The sequence below is a fragment of the Penicillium lagena genome, assembly GCF_028827675.1.
Source record: "Penicillium lagena strain IBT 129212 chromosome Unknown utg000005l_segment0_segment0, whole genome shotgun sequence".
Lineage (NCBI taxonomy): Eukaryota > Fungi > Ascomycota > Eurotiomycetes > Eurotiales > Aspergillaceae > Penicillium > Penicillium lagena.
In genome coordinates, this window is record NW_026623226.1 from 3409052 (window position 1) to 3429297 (window position 20246).

General features: G+C 45.4%; 3 protein-coding genes across 3 annotated transcripts; 1 reads left to right on the forward strand and 2 right to left on the reverse strand.

Moving 5' to 3' along the window:
* Nucleotides 1–8387: 8387 nt before the first annotated feature.
* Nucleotides 8388–9356, forward strand: N7510_008135 (polyketide synthase; the record flags this gene model as incomplete). The annotated part of the gene is made up of 3 exons (XM_056980060.1): nt 8388–8432; nt 8505–9093; nt 9232–9356. 3 exons carry the CDS (start codon nt 8388–8390, stop codon nt 9354–9356), a joined length of 759 nt encoding a protein of 252 aa, XP_056833103.1.
* A 6443-nt stretch (nt 9357–15799) lies between these two features.
* N7510_008136 (uncharacterized protein) lies at nt 15800–16105 on the reverse strand (the record flags this gene model as incomplete). The annotated part of the gene is made up of 1 exon (XM_056980061.1): nt 15800–16105. One exon carries the CDS (start codon nt 16103–16105, stop codon nt 15800–15802), a length of 306 nt encoding a protein of 101 aa, XP_056833104.1.
* Nucleotides 16106–17797: 1692 nt separating this feature from the next.
* N7510_008137 (uncharacterized protein) lies at nt 17798–19951 on the reverse strand (the record flags this gene model as incomplete). Its single annotated transcript, XM_056980062.1, has 1 exon — nt 17798–19951. One exon carries the CDS (start codon nt 19949–19951, stop codon nt 17798–17800), a length of 2154 nt encoding a protein of 717 aa, XP_056833105.1.
* Nucleotides 19952–20246: the final 295 nt, after the last annotated feature.

The window sequence follows — 20246 nt, forward strand, 5'->3', positions numbered from 1 at the left end:
TTAGACATAATACTAAAATTTATGAGCTCTCATTAGCTAGAAGGGCTCCACTACTTTGCTTAGTTATCAACGCGTAGTATTCTAACTACGCGTAGTTAATTAGTTTCTCTTTGAAACTACTCCCTACTCTCACTTTACTCTCACCTTTAGTTCTACAATCCTTAAATTCAGTATGGCAAAAGGTATTTACCTTATATTATTAGGCTTAGGGGCTAGTATTATACTAATTCTAGAGATTTATTAGGCACTAAGCGGAAGCTTAATGAAATTATTGCTGAACTACCCTCCCAAGAGGCGCTTAATGCTCGACTTCAACCTCTATATCCTAGCTTTGAGGCCCCACGACTACAGCTCCCAAGTAGTCTGAATATTGATAGCCCATATGCGCTATTCTCTCTCTTTATAAGCGAAGAAATGTTCGAATATATTGCCCAATCTACCAACGAATATGCGCAGCAAAAACAATCTGAACATCAATCGCCTACCTGCCGCGCATGGAAGGATACCACCCCTTTAGAAATCAAGGCTAGTCTATTAATACCTAGTCTGGTCTATCAATATCTAGTCTATTAATACTAATAGAATATAGGTCTTTTTTGGGATCCTTATCTATATGGGCATTCATCAATCCCCGACGTTTGATGACTATTGGAGCCAAGATGAGGATAATGGACCTCTACACCTTCCTAGACGCTATATGGCTCAGAAGCGATTTGAACAGATTAAACGCTTCTTACATATATCTAGGCTAGGTACAGAGGATGACCAAAAGGCGACTAAGCAATGGTGGTATAAAGTAGAGCCTCTAGCTTCTGAATTTGAAAGAGCAGCTCGAAATTACTACTATCCAGGTTCAAATATTTCTATTGATGAGACTATGATTCGTTGCTTTAATCGTACGAAGCATACAATCAAAATGCCTAATAAGCCTATTCCCCAGGGATACAAAATCTTTGCACTGGCAGAGCATGGCTATATTTGGACATTTACCTGGACTAGTCGCCTCTGGGGTATTATGGAGATGTTTCGATTCCCTGGCCTTAGCCCTACAGCGTCTATGGTATTGAATATGATTACAAAGCTGCCTAGACTTAGGGATTCAGCTATCGATTCAGCCATCAATTCAGCTATCGATTCAGCTATTAATTCAGCCATCAATTCAACTATCGATTCGGCTGATTCGGCCATCAATTCAACTATCGATTTAGCTAATTCAGCCATCGATTCAGCCATCAATTCAGCCATCGATCCAGCCATTGATCCAGCCATTGATCCAGCCATTGATCCAGCCATTGATCCAGCCATTGATCCAGCCATTGATCCAGCCATTGATCCAGCCGTTGATCCAGCTATTAATTCAGCTATCAATTCAGCCATCGATTCAGTCATCAATTCATCTATCGATTCAGTCCCCTATGTTGTCTATATGGACAACTATTTTAATTCAGTTGCCCTTTTTAAAGAACTCCGCGCTCTCAATTGTGGGGCTTGTGGTACAGCTCGCCCAAGGAGTGGGATACCAAATCAACTTATTGAGCTAAAAGAGCATTTCAAATCTATCCCATGGGGTACATTATTTGCTTCTGAAGCTCAGGGCATCCTCTGTCTCGCTTGGCAGGATAATAATATAGTATTACTACTATCAACTATCCATTCGCCAGATGCCTTTATTTCTACAAAGCGAAAGAGGCCCGCAATCACGTCTACAAATGCCACTATTGCACGTGCCCCTTTTGGGGACGAAGTTGAGAAGGATTTAGCAATTCCTACTGCCATTAATGACTACAATCATTATATGGGTGGGGTAGATATTGCAAATCAATATAGGGCTTCCTATGAGACTCATCGTAGGGCTGTCCGCAATTGGTTTCCACTTCTTTACTTCTTCCTAGACGCTGCCATCGTTAATGCTTTTAGAATTCAATCAATTCATAAGCAACAACGTCAGGAATCTAGGCCCAATCAGCTAGATTTTCGAAAGAAGCTATATCAAGAGCTCTTTAGCTTTGCAATTACAAATGAAGTGCCAAAGCTAAAGCCCTCTATAGGGCCTAATCACTATCGATTTCAGCTAGTTGGGCAGCGAGCTTGTGTACAGTGTGTCTACAAGAGAAAGGTTAGTGGGATGAAGGGTGGACAAGCCACACGATCAAGATCTGGGTGTTTACAGTGCAATGTAGCCCTATGTGTGAAAGGGCAATGTTGGGATTTTCATAGTTCAAATTGAAGAATAGTTACACTAGTAATCCTACTTACTGAAATCTGACGTGACTATCCAATGAGAGCGCGACATTAGTACACTAGCAGTATACGCTAAATTTTGACGCTAATTGTGCTGGCGCGGACGGTGAAGGGGATAGAGCTTAAATCAATAGAAAGCAGAATTTCTTTTTTTAATATACTTACCATATGTTACGTATCATATAAATAAGTCTTTTATATGACCTAAACATTTTTATTAAAGTATTGTATAATACTAGCGGCATATCCACAAATTACAAAAAGCATCCTCTAGATCGAAATATAAAAAAAAACACTCCTCCTACTTAAGCAGCTAAGGGCTTAAATACATCCTCCTCTATATCGCCCTCATCCTTATTATTTTCCTCCTCCTCCTCCGCCTCCTCCTCCTTATCCCCTCTATCGAAGTAGTCTTTATTATCATCCTCATCGATATCACTATCTATATTATTCTACTACGCGGCTAGGCTTAGGAACGGCATAGGGTTAGGGGGAGGGTCGCGGCCACGCTATATATTATAAGCAAATTTTTCTTATAGTCAAAGTATAAACTTATACGATGGCTACGATTTCTAGAGCTTAGGGTCAGTAGCTATGACCAGGCGTCTACTAAGGAGAAATCCAGTAGACGTTAGGAAGTCATATTAGGTATAGTAGTCGACGGGACATCGAAGATAGGGAAGGGAAAGAAGAGGGAGAAACAAAGAGAACTATCTACAGAAATAGAAATCATATCACGTGCTCAAGGTACAGCCTCAGGCTGGACACAGAATAGATGTAATTTGGTATATTATTGTATATAAAAGTAACGAGGGTGCATTATTAGTCAGGAAATTTCATAAATCAGCACTAATTTCGGGCCACGTTCAGCTCCCATACTTGAGCGTGGCCCGAAACTCGCACGGATGACTAAGACAAAATTTCGGACCACGCGCACTAAATTTCGGGCCACGCTCAACTGGAACCCGGGGGTGTCCTTAGCAATTCCCTTGCAATTATTGGTCCTTATGTAATCACGAAACGAAGGCAATCTTAGTATGCTAGCAGGCAACTGTGCCGCATCGTGCCATTGAGGAATTGTTGCATCTAGCCCCCAACCTAGCAACGTCGATCGCTACGATCATCTAGCTCAAGCGACATCTTGTGACTTGCATTAACTAATCATGGCCGCCACCTTCATTCGCGACCCCTGGTCTGGCTCTTCTGTGACGTAAGCCTTGCTTCAAATCCGAACTGTGCCCATGACGACATTTGTAGCTCTTTGTCAGATATGCCCTTAATGCCCTACAATTTCTCTATATCTGTGTTTAGATCATTTGGTTTGATTTCCTCTCCTAAAAGGCTATATGGCCATCGTCTCGCTGCCTACATCGCATGCTCAAATGGGCATTCTAAGATCCAAAAGGCAAAGGTGATCTCCCGCGGTTACTGCACAGCGCATGGCTTACATAGAGGATCATCATGGCTAGTACTACAACTCTACCCATATGACGATCTCCTACTAGAAGCGGGTAGATCCATGGAATTGTTGAAATTAATCGGTAGATCCCGTTGAGCACGGTCGTCTACCCGCTTGGCGCCCTTAACCGTTTCGGGGTGATCTGCTTGCAACTAGCCGCTCTGAGTTCGCTATCATTTTCAGAATTTTGGTATTATTATTGAATTTTACTGTATAACTAGTGTATTTCCTAGGTGTCTGTGCTTGTACATGCATTACCCACTAGCTGGCATAGTGTATAGAATCTGCCACAGATGTAGCAGCTGAGATGGTTGTACAAAACAACACCCACGAGATCTTGCATTTGTGCCTGTGTATTTTCGAAGCTGATATAGCTGTGTGCTGGCCCGCATGAATTTTGCAGGGATGAGGCTCTTAAAGTACAATGAGAAAATTGAAGCCCACGGTAGTCAATAGAGGATCAAAACCGCAGGAAAGTTGTATCAATCGAGAGATCCTAGGTGATCTCTTATTCCTGGTGCAGAATGTGACCAGGTGCAAGGTCAAGAAAGAAGGCGAACAAAGAATTCAATTTGAGTGCTATGGTCGACGGGAGATCCAAGTTGAGAAAAGGAAGAAGAGACAGAGGAAGACTCTCTACTTATTTACAACGGTATCCAAACGCAGGCTTCAAACGCGGTGCTATCAAACCCAGTGCTGTCATGCCTGGTCACACAGAATAGATAATTTGACTAGAAGGGACAAGTTGAACTAATATTATCTTATAGGCTATCAGATTCTAATAACTAGAATGTACGTAAATAGACATCTGAGTATCTATAGAATTCTTAACTCTCTTATCGACTGTATATTTCCAGTGCCCTAAGGTGCTTGAGATTAATTACAAGATCATCCTAGACCATCCAAGGCACTTGGGGGATAGGATATGCAAATTGCGTATCAGGAAACATAAACGGTATTGCCTAGAATAGCCAAGTAAGTAATTGTTCAGTAAAGAATTTTTTTCCCTGCGCACATACCTCTGGCAGCGGCATTTGCCCCGAATGTTGTGGAGGTCCTAACAGTTGTGATTTCATCTGATAGTCCAAAGCTGTGTTGATGCCTTGAAATGAGGAGACTATCGTAGAGCCTCCTGGACTAAAGCAGATATCCTGTATCTGTCCAGCAAAATTAAAAGGCGTTTGGTCCACATGTGTAGGCAAAGCTTCTGTTGACATCGAAGTAGACATCTCAGCTAGTGAAAAGCTGGCCTCGTGTATAGAATCATTTTCAGGGTGATAAGTTTGATCATTTATCCACGCGGGGGTAGGAATAGTCGGCGTAGCCGATTTCCTCCCCTCTTTAGTAGTACCATTACGGTAACTGGCAGGAGGCAAAGACATCGATTCAGATCGTATATTGGAGGTGGGCTCGCTTGCGACTAAGCAAGGGGATCCTTCTCTAGACTGGCTATTCATAGAATCATGCTCACTGTAGAAATTGTGAGCTAGACAAGATAGAGATAGTGGTTAATAGCATTACTCACTGCTTCTCCATGTGACTCATCAAGTTTTCAGGATGTTCGAAAGCTACCATACATCCATCATGAGTACAATGATAGAGTTTCTTGAGGTTATGGCGCATCTCGTGTCGCCTCTTGTGTTCAGCCCGAGTGAAGACCTATAAAATAGTTAGATTGCTGTTAGATTGCTGGTCAACAATATGAGTGCTGAAGATATACTTTGTCGCACTCAGGAAATTTGCACTGGTGAACCCGCTTCCCCTTCTTTGCTTTGCTGACACGCTGGGTTCGAGGAGTGTAACTGATAGCAAGGGAGCTTTCATATGAGTATTTCCTATCCAACTCTGACTTTTTGGTTCCTCTTGGCATGGTAGCGGGTTGGGAGAATAAATTGTGCAAGGACCATGCATAGAATTGTTCCCTTCTATGGTAGATAGGAATGACTCGTCATAGAGTGGAAGGAGAGTGGAACTTGCAGAAATTTATAAGCGCAGGCGGTACATAGTTCTTATAGAAGGACCTGAAACCTTCGTTTTCGTAATATCAGGGGTCTAAGTTGATCGCCTGTTGGTAAGACGGGTTATGTTGGGTGTTGTGGGATCATTAGCGCGTTTGGCATCCAATGATACCTTTCTTACTAGGATATTTGCCCTGTGCCGCGCCTTGATTTTGAGCTCGCTGACGCAATACACCGATTAGAAGACACATAGAGGGAAGGAGTGGGACATGTCACAGTTGAGATTACCACGTGGCGCTACGCCCCGTTCAGAAAAGGCTGGACTGATGTCTTAGTATTATCGGCTAACCATATAGAGCATATAAGTACGCAGTTCGGGTATCGAACATTTTCCGTGAGCATTAACCATGGCTTGGAGGGATAGTGAGATGGTGAAACACCCTAAGTTATTTTACTCAACGCGTGGGCTACAAAAGATATGATCAGCTGCAGTTGACGAGGATCTAAAAAGTAGTTCCCCCTCCCCCACCCCCCCCCGGCCCCGGGGGGAAAACTTCGAAGAGATTAAGGTAAGTAATCTACGGACAAAAGATACAGTGCAAATTTGGCACTAATGATGAATTATGAGGATTTGCTCTAATGAAAGGTTCCCAGAGAGTCATAGAATCCCTCAGCAAACACAATTGGGGCTAATTCCGAGCAATGATGCCCTTGACACATTGGAGTCCCGTAACACACTAAGTACTGGGAGGGATGCGAGGGTGTATAACGATTCACTGCGCCGTATCACTTTCTTCATTATAGTGGTATCTGCGGGACGTAGTATCGTCCGGGTGAAGTAATGCATCTCCTTGAAATTGTATGTCACCGTTCCCCAAGCCGTCAAGTGAGGGGTGACTGTGCCGTATTTTATGCATGGCCAATGAAGTACAGTTCGCCTACACTAAGTAGGTTAAGGCTTGCAGATTCCGCCCCACTGCCCCATATCCTTGTACCTGGAGGATCCAATACCCTGCCTGCATCGACGATTGGACCTCCTACTCTAGAACACCCGGAACTCAAACCCTAAGCGCCCGGTTGAGGGCGCTAAACAAGTGGAAGACTGTGCTTCATGAGATCTGCCGATTAATTACAATAACTCCGTCGATTTAGCCGCATCCAGAAGGAGATCTTAGCGTAGGCACAGCTACAGTACTAGCCATGCTGATCCTCTATGCGAACCATGCGCTGCGCCGTAATCAAGGGAGATCGCCTTTCACCTATGAATGTTGGATTTTGATATGCTTGTTAGAGCATGCGAAATGGGCAGCGAGACAATGGCCTGCATCCAATTAGGAGAGGAAGACTAATTAAATGATCCAAATGCAGACGGAGAGCAATTGTAGGGTATCAAGGGCATATCTGGCAAAGAGCTACAGATGGCGTGAATGCTCGGAGACCAAACACAGTTCAGATTTGAAGCAAGTTCTACGTCACAGAAGGGCCAGACCAGGGGTCGCGAATGAAGGTGGCGGCCAGGATTAGTTAGCGCAAGTCACAAGACGTCGCTAGAGCCAGATGATCCTAGCAATCATCGTTGCTAGGTTGGGGGCTAGATGCAACAATTTCGTCGATGTTACGATGCGGCACAGTTGCCTCCATTGTCTCCTATCACACTCAGATCGTCCCGTACAGCGATGATGTGGGGCCAACGATTGAGATTACCAGGGTTTATGGATATGCAGCCGATTAATTTGGGGGAACTAGTGATCAGTTGGAAGTTTTGTGGTCATGAAGTGACATTAACATCTACAGTGCCTACTTCCAACAATACTGTTGAGCTTGAGCTACTGTCCGTGCTTCGTCCGAAGTTCCCACAATCTTGGAGAAAACCTTAGCTATGACAGCCAAAGGTGGCCCTTACATGACTAAACCTGGAACAGAATTCTCCGGCCCGTAGATTTTGAGGGCTAGAGTTCCATACTGTTAAGTTGAACAAGGCCGTGCAAGCACTTCACAACGTATGGCCCCATGTCCGGGTACACGGAGAGGTGCATGTAAACTAGTTCGCAAGCCTCTAAACACACAGAAGGACACAGATGGTAAAATAAGCGACCAATGAAGAATTATCTGGTGAAAATGTTTACTGAAGTGTATTTGGCGTGCAACACTTACTGGATAAGAAAAAGACGAGGAAAAAAGATGTTTATTAAGCAGATAACATAGAGGTGTCAGCGCCCACCGCCTTAGATAGGATTTCCCTTCTGGGAGATCATGATCATTACAACTTCACTACCCGCTCGTTTCCTTTCCCATGATCTCTCTCTAGGTCTCTGCCGTGGCGTCTGACGACCTCCCCTGAGTTGACCGGCCATCAGAATGTATTGGGAAAAGTGTTCTTGAGATGAAACAAGGGATGAGTATCAAGGTACGACGAGAATCCCCGTACTTTATCTTCTCAATCTCTAATATACATCAGGTGACAACACCAACCAAGCCCAGCTATGAGTTTTCCAGCAGCTCTACCTGTGTGATAACTGGTTGGCTCGGAGGACTTGGTCGTCGTTTTGCACGATGGATGGTCACTGAGGAGCTCACCATCTAATTCTTCTCACTCGGGGCCCAGGACCTCTGAAGCATACAAGCTGATTCATGAATTGAATGAACAAGGCGCTATAGTAGCGACGCCTCAAGTTGATGTCGGAAATCTCTCCAAGTTGACGCAAGTTTTAGCTGAACTGTCAAGTTCCATGCCACCAATCCGCGGGTGCATCCAAGGAACTATTGTCTTGCGAGTGAGTCATGATCCCCTGCCATTAGCTTTCTCAGTAAAACTCTATGATCCATGATACTAACAAATTCTTAAGGATAATCTGTTCCATAATATGACTTATGAAGCCTGGAAAATTAGCATTTCTGCGAAAGTGGATGCCTCATGGAATCTTCATTTGGCAATGCCGATGGATCTAGACTTTCTCGTTCTCATATCCTCTATCAATGGCAGTTTTGGCGGTAGAGCACAAGCCTATTATGCAGCAGCGAATGCTTTCCAAGATGCCCTCGCCCGTTACCGGATCTCGCAGGGCCAGAAGGCTGTTGCCATTGATTTGGGTCTGATGGTTAGCGAGGGTATCGTTGCAGAGAACGAGTCTCTTCTAAATTCAGTATGGCGATTTGGGCACTTGATAGAGATCAAAGAAGCAGAACTCATTGCCTTGCTCGACTTCTATTGCAATCTGCAGTTGCCATTGCTTTCTCGCGGTGATTCTCAGCCCATGATAGGCCTCGAATTGCCGTACTCCATTACTGCCAAAGGCGTGGACCTGCACCATTCAATTCGACGTCCAACGTTCAGCCATCTCTTTCGAATGGGTCTTGGGAGGACTTCGTCAGAGGTCGGTCAGAGGTCGGTCACGACGCTTCAAAAGGATCAATTGATCGCCCTGCTGCGCTCAAGTCAGCCTCGGCACAGGAGGCTGTTTCTATGATCACTGAATGGATTACCCTCAAGGTTGGCCATATTTAGGGATTCTGGATACGAATATCGAAAATGATAAGCCACTACATTCCCTGAAATTGACTCCCTCGTCGTAGTCGATATGAAGAATTGGTTCCTGAACGAGCTGGGGGCAAGGATCACGGTATTTGACCTCATGGGGAACGGTCCCGTCAAGCAGATAAGCGTCATGGTGGCCGAGCAGAGTCTCTTCCGTCAGTAGCAAAATAGATAGGAGTATCACTCTTTATTGGGAGTGTTCACTATATACGGTCTCGACGATGTTGTCATGCAAAAATTATCGCACAGAACGTAGGTCAGCGCACCCTCTCAAAAAGTTCAGCGTACCCTGAGTGGGGCACCAAGATCACGTGCCAAAGGGGTTCACCGTACCCCGCTCCCCAATGGCTGAAATTAACTCTGATTTCCATTTTCACCCACCTCCGAACCATGGACATAAACAATAACCCCATCGAATGGGTTGTAATAAGCAATACAGCGATTGCTGACCTAGTGAACCTTGATTCTGATGGCGCATACCTCACTAACCCAGAAGATTTCGATTCAAACTGGGATAACGCTATCTTACACGAGCGTGAAAGGGCTATGGAGAGCTAGCATGAAGAGGTAATCTTCAAAATATATATCTCGACTACCACTCCTACAATCACTATAATTTAATTGCAGAAACTAGTTACAGTCAACTCTCGCTTATGGCACCCCCGGATCTAGCACACGTTGGGTTATGGCACATAAATCTCACGGACGGACCCACTTTTCCACCATCTAGGTCCGAGCCGCTAGGCTTAGAAAAAGTGGATCAAACGTGGATTCCCCCGTTGCATCTGGGGCCGTGAAGCATGTCCGTCATTTAAGTGGGTCGGCCAATAATACTCGCCTATCGGCAGGGAATCGTTGGATTACGTGCATTTCTAAAGGTCGGCTCAAGCATTCCAATCGGAAAACAGCGGAGATTGTGGCTAGCGGCAGAGGTGGATCATGCTCTAGCGCACACCGTCGATGATCAGCACGGTCTACACGTCAAGTGTCGAGCTCTCATAAGTGGCGCAAAGGATTTGGATGCTAGTCAGCGTGGGATTATCCGTGTTAGATCCAAATGGCTTTACTAGCCAGCCTAGACACAGATTGGATAGCTATATGAGCCAAGAAGTAGGAGAACCACGTTTGCGTAGGCTGAAGCGAAGCGCCCCCCTGTCCGTCTGGCCCGTACTGTCTCATATGACGATTAACTGTGCCAACTGCGAACCGGGCTGACCATGCAGGTCACTTGTAACACAACCACCAGGGATAAGTAGTGGTCGCCTTCACAAAATTTTACGCGTCCCAAGCTCGTTGCATTGAATTCTCAGATTACAAGCAGTGACCAAACGCTCCAAATCTATCTTATGCCAGGAATCCCATGTTTCATTAGGCAGGTGCATCTTGAAGGGGGAGCCGGTTGGGGACCCGTACCCTCCGCTTACACAACAGAGATCTGGAGGCCAAAGCATTGGCGATTGAGGATCACGTGTTGGGTCTAGGTTGCAGTTCTAGAGGAAACAGATCCTAAGATTCAGGGTATCGAATCCTCCCCGCTCCGGGTTGTGGGGCGATGGGGCTCAACCCCTGCCAGCTCCAACCTTAGCGCAGGCAATTCGAATCTCATTGGTCATGGACAAAATGCGGCACAGTCACTCCTCACCTGTTACTTTGGATGGATATTATAATCTTTACAAAGATTTTGGTTTTTGGTCTAAGGGAAATACCGCAGGTGCCTTGGTAAGTAGCTATCTTAGAGCTTGGAGTATGGCCCCAACTCTTCTTGATATTGAATTCAACCGTAAAGGGTAGAATCAAAAAGAGACTGTCATTTAGCAAAACCTAGGTCCAAATTAATATCAGGATGTTAAGAGATCAGTCGCGGTCAGGCAATCTTGGGTATTTTGGCCCCTTGTTTCCACGCTGTTCCACCGCCACTTTTAGCCCTCAGTTCAGAGTTCGTAAGCGTCACCCATCCCCAACCTAAAACAGGAGCACAACAGAAGCCCTTTTGTTTGGAGGGCGGAAACGCTACTGATCGGCAACTTAGCGGTCCCCACAAAGAAGAGTCTACCTATCTGTAAAGCAAACATAAATTATTTTTTCTTGGTTTCGGAGTCGATGATGCTGGATCTCGCAGAATCACAGGATTAGCCATTATACACTTCGCTCCCAAGGCTTACAAATGGGACCAGTGGCCTTTAACTATCAAAGGACAAACCGTTGAGCCCAAAAACCATGTCAAGATCTTAGGCGTGCTCATGGATAGACCTCGCCCTCACCCGCGGGTGACCCTCGGGGGTCACCCTCAGACCCTCAAAATGAGGGTCGAGGGTCTGGCCTAGCTTAGGCCCCCGCGAGGGTCACCCGCGGATCACCCGCGGGTGATCAAACAGGACAAACAGTAGGAACTCATGGCCTACATATTTTATGTAGATTTTGGCTGTATTTTTGAGTATTTCGCTTACATCTTCTAGTTGCAGAGGAAGTCCACACATTTCATATAGATCAGATAAGAAGAGCTTTGTTTTTAGATCAAATCAGCTACAGAACTACATATTGTGCTTCATATCGCTTCATACCCATCAAGAAGCCTTGAACGTTTCCGGACTCTTCCTAACATACGCTGCTGCATATCAGGTAGTGTAAGGACTCCTATATCTTCGCTTTCATCCTTATCTTCATATCTATCGCCCTCTTCTAGCGTAGATATAATACTCATTCGCCGCTTACCTTGGCTTCGCTCGCTAGGAGCTTGATCTGTGTATCGTATCTGAGTAGAATCTCCCTCTCCTGTTTCCTCATCGTCACTGATTGGATCAAATTCACTCGCCTAGGTATCGTTTTCCTCCCTAGCCGTCTGTATCTCTTCAAATGAGAGGTACTCATTGATCATTGCCCTTTGTTCATCCTCAATATCGAACTAGGATGTACACATAAATAGCATTAGGTCTTTGATCGTTGTAGAATTAAGAGAGCCTCAGCGATAGTAGTAGACATCTTAAGCAGAGTTAAAAAGCCGCTCTACACCTACACTAGTAGTGGGGATTGAGAGAACGTCGCGGGTAAGGCTTACAAGCGCTAAAAATTCGGACTGGTGCTCTTTCTAGAAGATACGAGGACTAGACCGAATAGTTGCTATTAGAAATATTAGTTATATCACATACCACTATTAAGGTATTACGAAAGTTCGTCGTGTTGGCTAGCCGTTGATTGTCGAGATACTTCTGGTTCATATATCATCTCAAGCTCAGAGATAGCTAAGACCGATAGCTGAACTTTAGCTCGTGACTAGGTGCTTAAAAGCCGCTGTTGGTAGGGCTTAAGGCAATATTCAAGACTATTGCGATACTGTATACGCTAGTTATCATCCTAGTCCTTAGTAGAGAAGAACTGAAGCTTCTGCTGCGGTGCAAGTATTGTGCTAATTGCATAGAGGTCGTTAGGAATCTGATTAGTCATACTATAATATTGAGAGAGCTTCGTCTTAGCGGCGTAGAGGGCAGCTAGCATTAACTGCTTCTAAGGGACTTTCTTTCGCTGGAGCTACTAGATTGACTTTTCTAAGTAGTCAAAGAGCTTATTGTAGATGCTAAAGACTAGGTGGATAGTCACGTCTTTCGTCTATGAGAGAAGGGAGGTGAATTTAAAGAATGGTTGTGTAATCCAAAGAAGATATTCAATCTATCGCCATTCTTCTGCGCTAAGGGCAAAATGATCTTAGCCGTAGTGCTCATAAAACTCGTCAAAGATAGACTATAATCGCTTTGCACGCCGGAGCATAAGAAAGGTCGAATTCCAGCGAGTCTTAACGTCCTGAATAGGAATAAGCTTTGGCTCTTCTATTTGGAGGTTATAGAAGGCCTCTCGACGCTAGGGGCTACGATTGATATAAATAGCTAGGGTACGTATCTAATATAATAATAAATCAGAAAATGATAGAAACGTAAAAGGAAGGGGTATACCTTATTTAACGTGCTAACGATCTCTCTTTTCTACTGCGTCGTACGAAGCGACTGGATATGAGCTTTAGACTACTCTACCTTAGCCATCTCGTTTCTTGGGTTTGATTTCATTTGACTAAGGAGATCCTTTAGGCTAAGCTAGATGACATGTGCAATATATAGAACGCGTATGATCGTAGAGCTATCATTTAGCTCGAGAGACTAGATAGCCTCGTTTATAAAGGTCACTAAGGTATTGTTATTTGACGCATTATCGGTAGTAATTGCGAGTACTTGGTCTATAATCTTATATTGTTAGAGGAGCTTCATTAGGACCTTACTAAGATTTAGACCTGAATAAGTGCTAGAAAGCGGCTTAAAGCCAAGTAGCACCTCTCGGTACTCCTAGTCATAGTCGAGGAAGTAGCCAGTTACTGCCATAAAGGCCTATTAAAAGGGAGACGTCCAACAATCTAACGCTAGTGAGATCTTTGAGTCTACCAGTAGGTATCGTAGGATGCTCCGTTGCTATTCCGCTACAAAGTCTCGTAGCTAGGCTCGAATCGTTTTCGCAGTAGGAATATAAGGGCTCTATGGTGCAAGGCGCGCAAAAGAAATAAGGTCATGAAACTCTAGGTGTTTAATAAATTGAAAAGGAAGTCGTGACATAGCGAGTAGTCTTAGAAGTTTATGCTCCTATTCACTCTAGGTGAAGACATTAGCTTTTAGAGCGTGCTTTGCCTAGTAATATTAATATCTTATAATAGAGAGAGAGATTGAGCTCATAGCGTCCTCTATCATCTGCTTAATGCTTAGCCTTTTAGTACCCCTACGATAGGTTAGGCCCTTGATGTGCTTATTCATAGAAGACGTTCTATGGCGGCCAAGGGCTAGATGTTCTAGAATAGTAGTACATACCTTACACATAACCATAGGCTTCCTAGTCTTTATATCTGCGACTTGTTCGAACTGTTTCCAACACTCAGATTGGTGATTTGTGCCCCAATTTATTCGTTTTGTCGTCCTATATTCTATTATCAACCACCAAGCAACAAAGGCATCTCTTGACATAGTAGTATATAGAACGTACTATCTATGCCAGCTAGGGCTAACGCGTTGAAGGCCGTCGGGATTAGGAGGTATTAGTAGAGGCTAAGTAAAGTCTGAGTTAACGACTAAGGCTGTTTGGCTTCCTAAGGTCTCTAGTGTGAATAGCTGCGAATCTGGAGGGAAACCAAAGTAGAAAGGATCTGAAGAATTCCCCTTATAGACAGAGGAGGACGGAAGATTAGAGAAGTGTAGAGACATAGTCACATAGCTTACAGAGAGACGAAGTATAAGGTTGAAAGAGAAATTAAAAGACTTACAAAAGTAAATATTTAGTAGAATTCATAATGACTAGGGGACGACAAGGGGGGGTTCAGACAGCTCTACGAGCTGAAGGTTCGAAGTTGATAGATCACTATACAACCTACTTGGCAGCGGGACTCACCTCTCTTAATTGGCTAGGATATGAGGGTCGCGAGGGTCACCTGCAGATTTACCCTCGTAAATTTGAGGGTCACCCGTGGGTGAGTCTCGTGACACTCACGACCCTTATAGTTTCCAAAAAATCCACCTATGTCCAATTGAGTCCCAAAGACATATCTTTAAGAGCCGCATTAACCTCGTTTTATACTAAAATATAATTATAGATATACTATTAGAATTACTAAATGTCTCTTGCCTATGTGTCCAAGATTCAGCACGATCGACCATAGTATTAAATACATATGCGATAAAAATCCATTAGGATACACTAGTATATTTTCACGTTAAATATATATTTACACCCAAACAACACGTCTATTAGCCAACCTATCTTAATTACCTAAATAAAATTTCATACATAGTTAGTTGAAGTACTAAAGATTCAAGAGAGTATTATTTAAATCTAGAGAGATTTCAAAAGGGTTCAATTTATTTTGGCGGTTTTACAATATCGATTATCCAAACTACTCGAAAACAGGTATAAATAACGGTATTTTATTGAATGAATCAGCATTTTTATCCATCCGAATTAGGTAAAGCGCAGAAATTTTATGAAAATGAGGGTCTATGAGGGTCAGTGAGGGTCACCCGCGCGAGGGTTGGCGAGGGTCGAGGGTCAGGTGAGGGTCAAAAGTTTTGGGCCGACCCTCGCGAGGTGAGGGTCGAGGGTCCAAGGTTCGGACCCTCGCGAGGGTAATTCCGAGGTCTACTCATGGACGCGAGACTCAAGTGCAAGGAACATATCGCGAGGGCAGCGTCCAAAGGCTTAGAGGCAGCGATGGAGCTTCGGCGACTTCGCGGCTTATCCCCAGCAACGGCACGGCAGCTATTCACATCGACGGTGGCTCCAGTGGTAGACTACGCCTCTAGTGTCTGGATGCACGCTTGCAATGATAAGGCAATCGGGCCAATCAAACGAGTCCAAAGGGTTAGAGCGCAGGCAATTGTAGGGATATTTCTCACCGTTGCAACCAGCGTAGCGCAGGCAGAGGCTCACATTGCCACTGCGCAACACCGTTTCTAGAGACGGGCCGTGAAAATGTGGACAGACCTTCACACCCTGCCAGAAAACGATCCCCTCCGCAAGAGTACAGCATGGATCAAGAAATTCGGGAGGTACCACCGTTCACCGCTGTACCGGGTAGCGGACGCGCTAAAAAGCATCGAGATGGAGACACTGGAAACCATCAATCCGTTTACCATTAGCACCATAGGAGACACGCATGCAGACCGATGTTGAAGCAATGCCAGGCTCACAGATTGTACCCGGCGGATCAATGCAAGTCGCGGTCAGCAGCTCGGCACGAAACGGGCTCGTATGATTTGGGGTAGCGATCAAGAAGCAACTACCTCGATATCGAAAACTGAAACTGAAAACCTTTTCCGGGACATTGGGCGCAAGATCAGAGAAAAATCCGTTCTCTGCGGAGCTAGCAGCAATGGCACATACATTGAACATGCTAGTGGGACTGAAAGATTATAGAATCAGGTTGCTCACAAGCAACAAAGCGGCGGCTCTCACGATAAGGAACCCTCGACAATAGTCAGGCCAGGAATCCTTCTGCCAGATGTAAAAGTTGTTGAGAAGACTACGGAGAAACGGAAACCACATCAATATTCCTTAGATCCATACCGGCGAAGACAATAAACTGTTAGGTCTGGCTAAAGAGCTGGCCAGGACCACAATCCAGAAGGATGCGGTCCCACAAAATCGGCCCCCAGGATGCAGTCGACAACACTGAATATCGCTCGTTCTCAAGCAGATACCAGCAATGACTTGCCGAAGAACGTATGGAGACACGTGAAACGAGTGGATGGAGCACTTCCAGGAAAACACACTCGACAGCTGTATGATCGATTATCGTGGAAAGAAGCGAGCGAGCTGGCCTAACCCTGGACTAGCATGGCCAGACTCAATGGATATGTCCATCGGATCAACGTTGCAGAGACGGATCAGTGTGCATGTGGACGAGCAAGAGAGACCGTGGAGCACTCCCTCTTTCGATATCGGAAGTGGACTGCACACCGAACGGAAATGCTGCAATGTACTCACACCCACCGAGGCAACGTGTCCTTCTTCCTGGGCGGAAAATCACCCTCCGATGACTAGAACTGGACGCCGAACCTGGAAGCGGTGCGAGCCTCAATACGGGTTGCAATCGCCACGGGCCGACTGGACGCCGCTTGACTACGTCGACCAACACAACGAACCCCCCCCCCGAAACTAACCCACACCATCTACCTCGTGCCAGAGACGGTAGATGCGCTTCAACTGCCGAGAATAGATGTTGAACACTTGAAGAAGCGCCTTCAAGCCAGCCCACTAACAAACTTACTAACCCACGAGGACCCGCCAGGATATTGATAGCTGTGATGACATACTTTGAAAGTGATCATGTATGGGCTTCAAGGAGGCATGGCATATATGTTAGGACATGTATGGTAGATTAGTGATAGTTGCTCTTTCGGCTTAGCCGCCGGGCGTTAAATTGTGTGTGTGTGTGGATGCATTATTGACTGTGGTGATATTGTCAAGATCTGCGCCAACCGCCCGTGTAGGCTTTTTGGGCCCCTCTAAACTTATTAGCATTCTCGAGCTTAATTGCTCTGAATTAGCCTCGATTCCGTTTGCCGGGGCATTCTATGACTCTCTGGAGGCCTCCCATCAGGGCGATTCCTCATAACCCATTGTCAGGACCAAATTCGCACAACATCTTTTGTCTGCAGATTACTTACCTTACTCTCCTCAAAACATTCCCGGGGGAAAGCTACTCGTTCGATATTTATTAGTTACCGTTCACCATTATTTAGCTAACGCGTTTAGTAAAATATTGTAGGGAATTTCACTATCTTTGCAAGCCATATGGTTAATGCTCTCGGAAATTGTTCTGTATCCGAACTGCCTAACTCTATCTCTTGAACGCTAAGGAAGCAGCTGCCTTGGCTGTATCTTGAGCAAAGATGAGAAAGTACGAACATTCTTCTTTGGTCTTGATGTTGATTTGCCTTGGGATGAGACTCTACTTTTAATCCTTGGCATCTGGACTGCATTTGGACCCGTAGGAATTCCAATTCTCGACAGTTTATTCATAATAAAACATGCTAATAACCTTTGTGATGATGATGATGATGGTGGTGGTAGTCGTGGCCATTATTCCCAGGTACTCCAATAGTCCTCGTCATAGGCAGACTCATCAGCTTGGTTTGCGTCGCCTGGTGACCAGAAAAACCCCTCAACACTGCAATCCTTAAAGCTGTCCTGCACACTTTGAGAGACAAAGTCGGTAAACCGCCCCCCTTTCCCATTAGGAGCTGTGTAAATATACCCCGCGCATGGGCAGGGGTTATCAGTATGATAGAACTGCTTTGTGCCTGGGACTTTTTGTATATCACTCATAACTTGATCAACACCAGGGATGTAAACCAGGTCGTCAACAACGCAGACAGGCACACTATAAAGACCAGTAGTGTCGGCTGTCATAGACGTGAAAATTTTTGTTACCTGTTGAGCTCCCTCGACAGCCCCCTCTTCTAGGAGCTTCGTGAAGTTTTGGTCCATGAATGTGTAATTGAAGCCAAATTGCTGTTGACCCGAAATTGAGGATGCCATGATGTCCCACCCAGTGATTGTTTGCTCACCATAAGCTAGTTTGCTGCTCATCCACGATTCTGACTGGGAGCCATTACTGCTAGGTCGCGTGAACAGAGACATGCCGGGAGTCCCGTTCGGACCGAATGTGATGTTACACGTAGCATAATACTCCCAGCTGGAGTCAGCGGTCCAGTGATCTTCGCAAGTCGTCTGGTCGAATCCCCATGTTTTGCCATTGTACAGAACATCATCGCCATATGCGACGAACAAAATGTAGGCACCTTGCGACTTTAGGGCTTTGGTGACGTACTGAGCGAACATCGCTTGCCCAAACCATGAGGACACTTGGTCTTGAAAGCCTGTTTTGCTCCAATTTCCTGTGAGATGCCAGCCGGTCCACTGGCCCCCGCCGAGAATTTGGGCAATGTGGTCTTGGCCTATGTTCTTGTCATACAGAGCCTCGAAGCCTGATTCGATTTGGTTGATCTCGTTTTCGGCAGCAACATTCCATTTTGTGGCTCCTTTAAATTCCGAATCTGAGCTTTCAGGGTCATTCAGGCCGAGAATATCGCTGGCACTGCCTAACCCAACCTCTGCAAAGATACCTACCGCGACGAGGGTACCCCAAAGCAGGTTCAGTGAGTCGGCCGTTACCATGTCGAGGAAAATAAAAGCGGCGACTAGGATCCCCATAAAAGCGTTTGTAATGCCTAGAATATTGCTCTCGCTCTCGGCTTCAGCAGGTGCCAAGATGGATCCGGCGATTTCGTCAATCGCAATGGCAATCGGGCTTCGGACACCCTTCACTCCCTGAATTAAAATGTTGAGGAACTGGGCAAATTGGGCGATTGACGAGTCCAAAAGTGTTCCTCGAGTTTCATAAATGGTAGGGTGTGATCCGCAAAAACTCGCTACGGGACAATTGTAGCCGTCTGCGGTTATGTCGCAGTCTGTGTCCAACTCTGACAAACCATATCCAAATTGTCGCATCGTCTGATCCCTCAGGGTTTCAAAATTATTGATGTCGGTCTTGGCTAAGTATGACTTCATGAAGTCGTCCATTTGGTAGGCACCCCATTGCTGACGCGTACCCGAAAAGTGTTGTTGGGTGCAGTTCACTGCAATCGGCAAACCACACGGCGGTACACCGGAGACGACTAGAGGGTACGTCGTCTTGTTATCGTGAGTTTCCCCGCGTTTTTGAGGAGAAATTCGACCGGCTGTTTCATCTAGCTTATCAAGCCGGCCCGAAACCATAAGTGAGGTCTCCATGTCGGCCGTGACGTTCATATACCAACTACCATCCGCTCGCTGTTGCATCATACCACTTTCTTCCTCGTTATCGATACCGACAAAGGCTGTGCATGAGCTGCCTGCACATTGGGCTTTCATATCGACTAACTTGACTCCAGGGCCGGCAGAGATGTCCCAAATGGAACCTTCTGGACCCCAGCCAGAGCGGGCGTCAGGCTTGAGATAGATCCATCCTGTAGGGATGGACACTTTTGTTTCGTATGAATAGGAGCTCGATTTGCAGAGACTTGGCGGAGCGCCCACCGTGAATTCGGTAGCTTGGGCATAGTAGCCCGGTGGAAGTAGAGGCGTTGACGCTGTGCGAGTGATAGTTGTTGATAGAGCAGTTGAGGTTGGGCTAGTAAGAGTTGTAGATAGCAGTTGAGTAGAATTTACCACACTGGTGATTGGAAGACGCATTTTGGGGTTGGTGTTTTTTTGTGTTTGTGGAATGCGTCTGGCGGGAGTCAAGGTAGAAGAATTTCTATATAGTCAGGAAGATCACGGTGTTTTATATGATCACCGCTGATTCCCCCATAATTCGGAACCCCCTGGCCTAGGAGTTGTAGAGTAGTATCGCATGAACTAGTGGCTGACACTCTGAAACACACTTCTCCTAGATCTGATGGTAATCGGTAGAATTATGATGTTTTTTATCTGGTAAGCAAGTGAACTATATGGGCCAATACAGACTAATACCAGCGTTATCTACCGG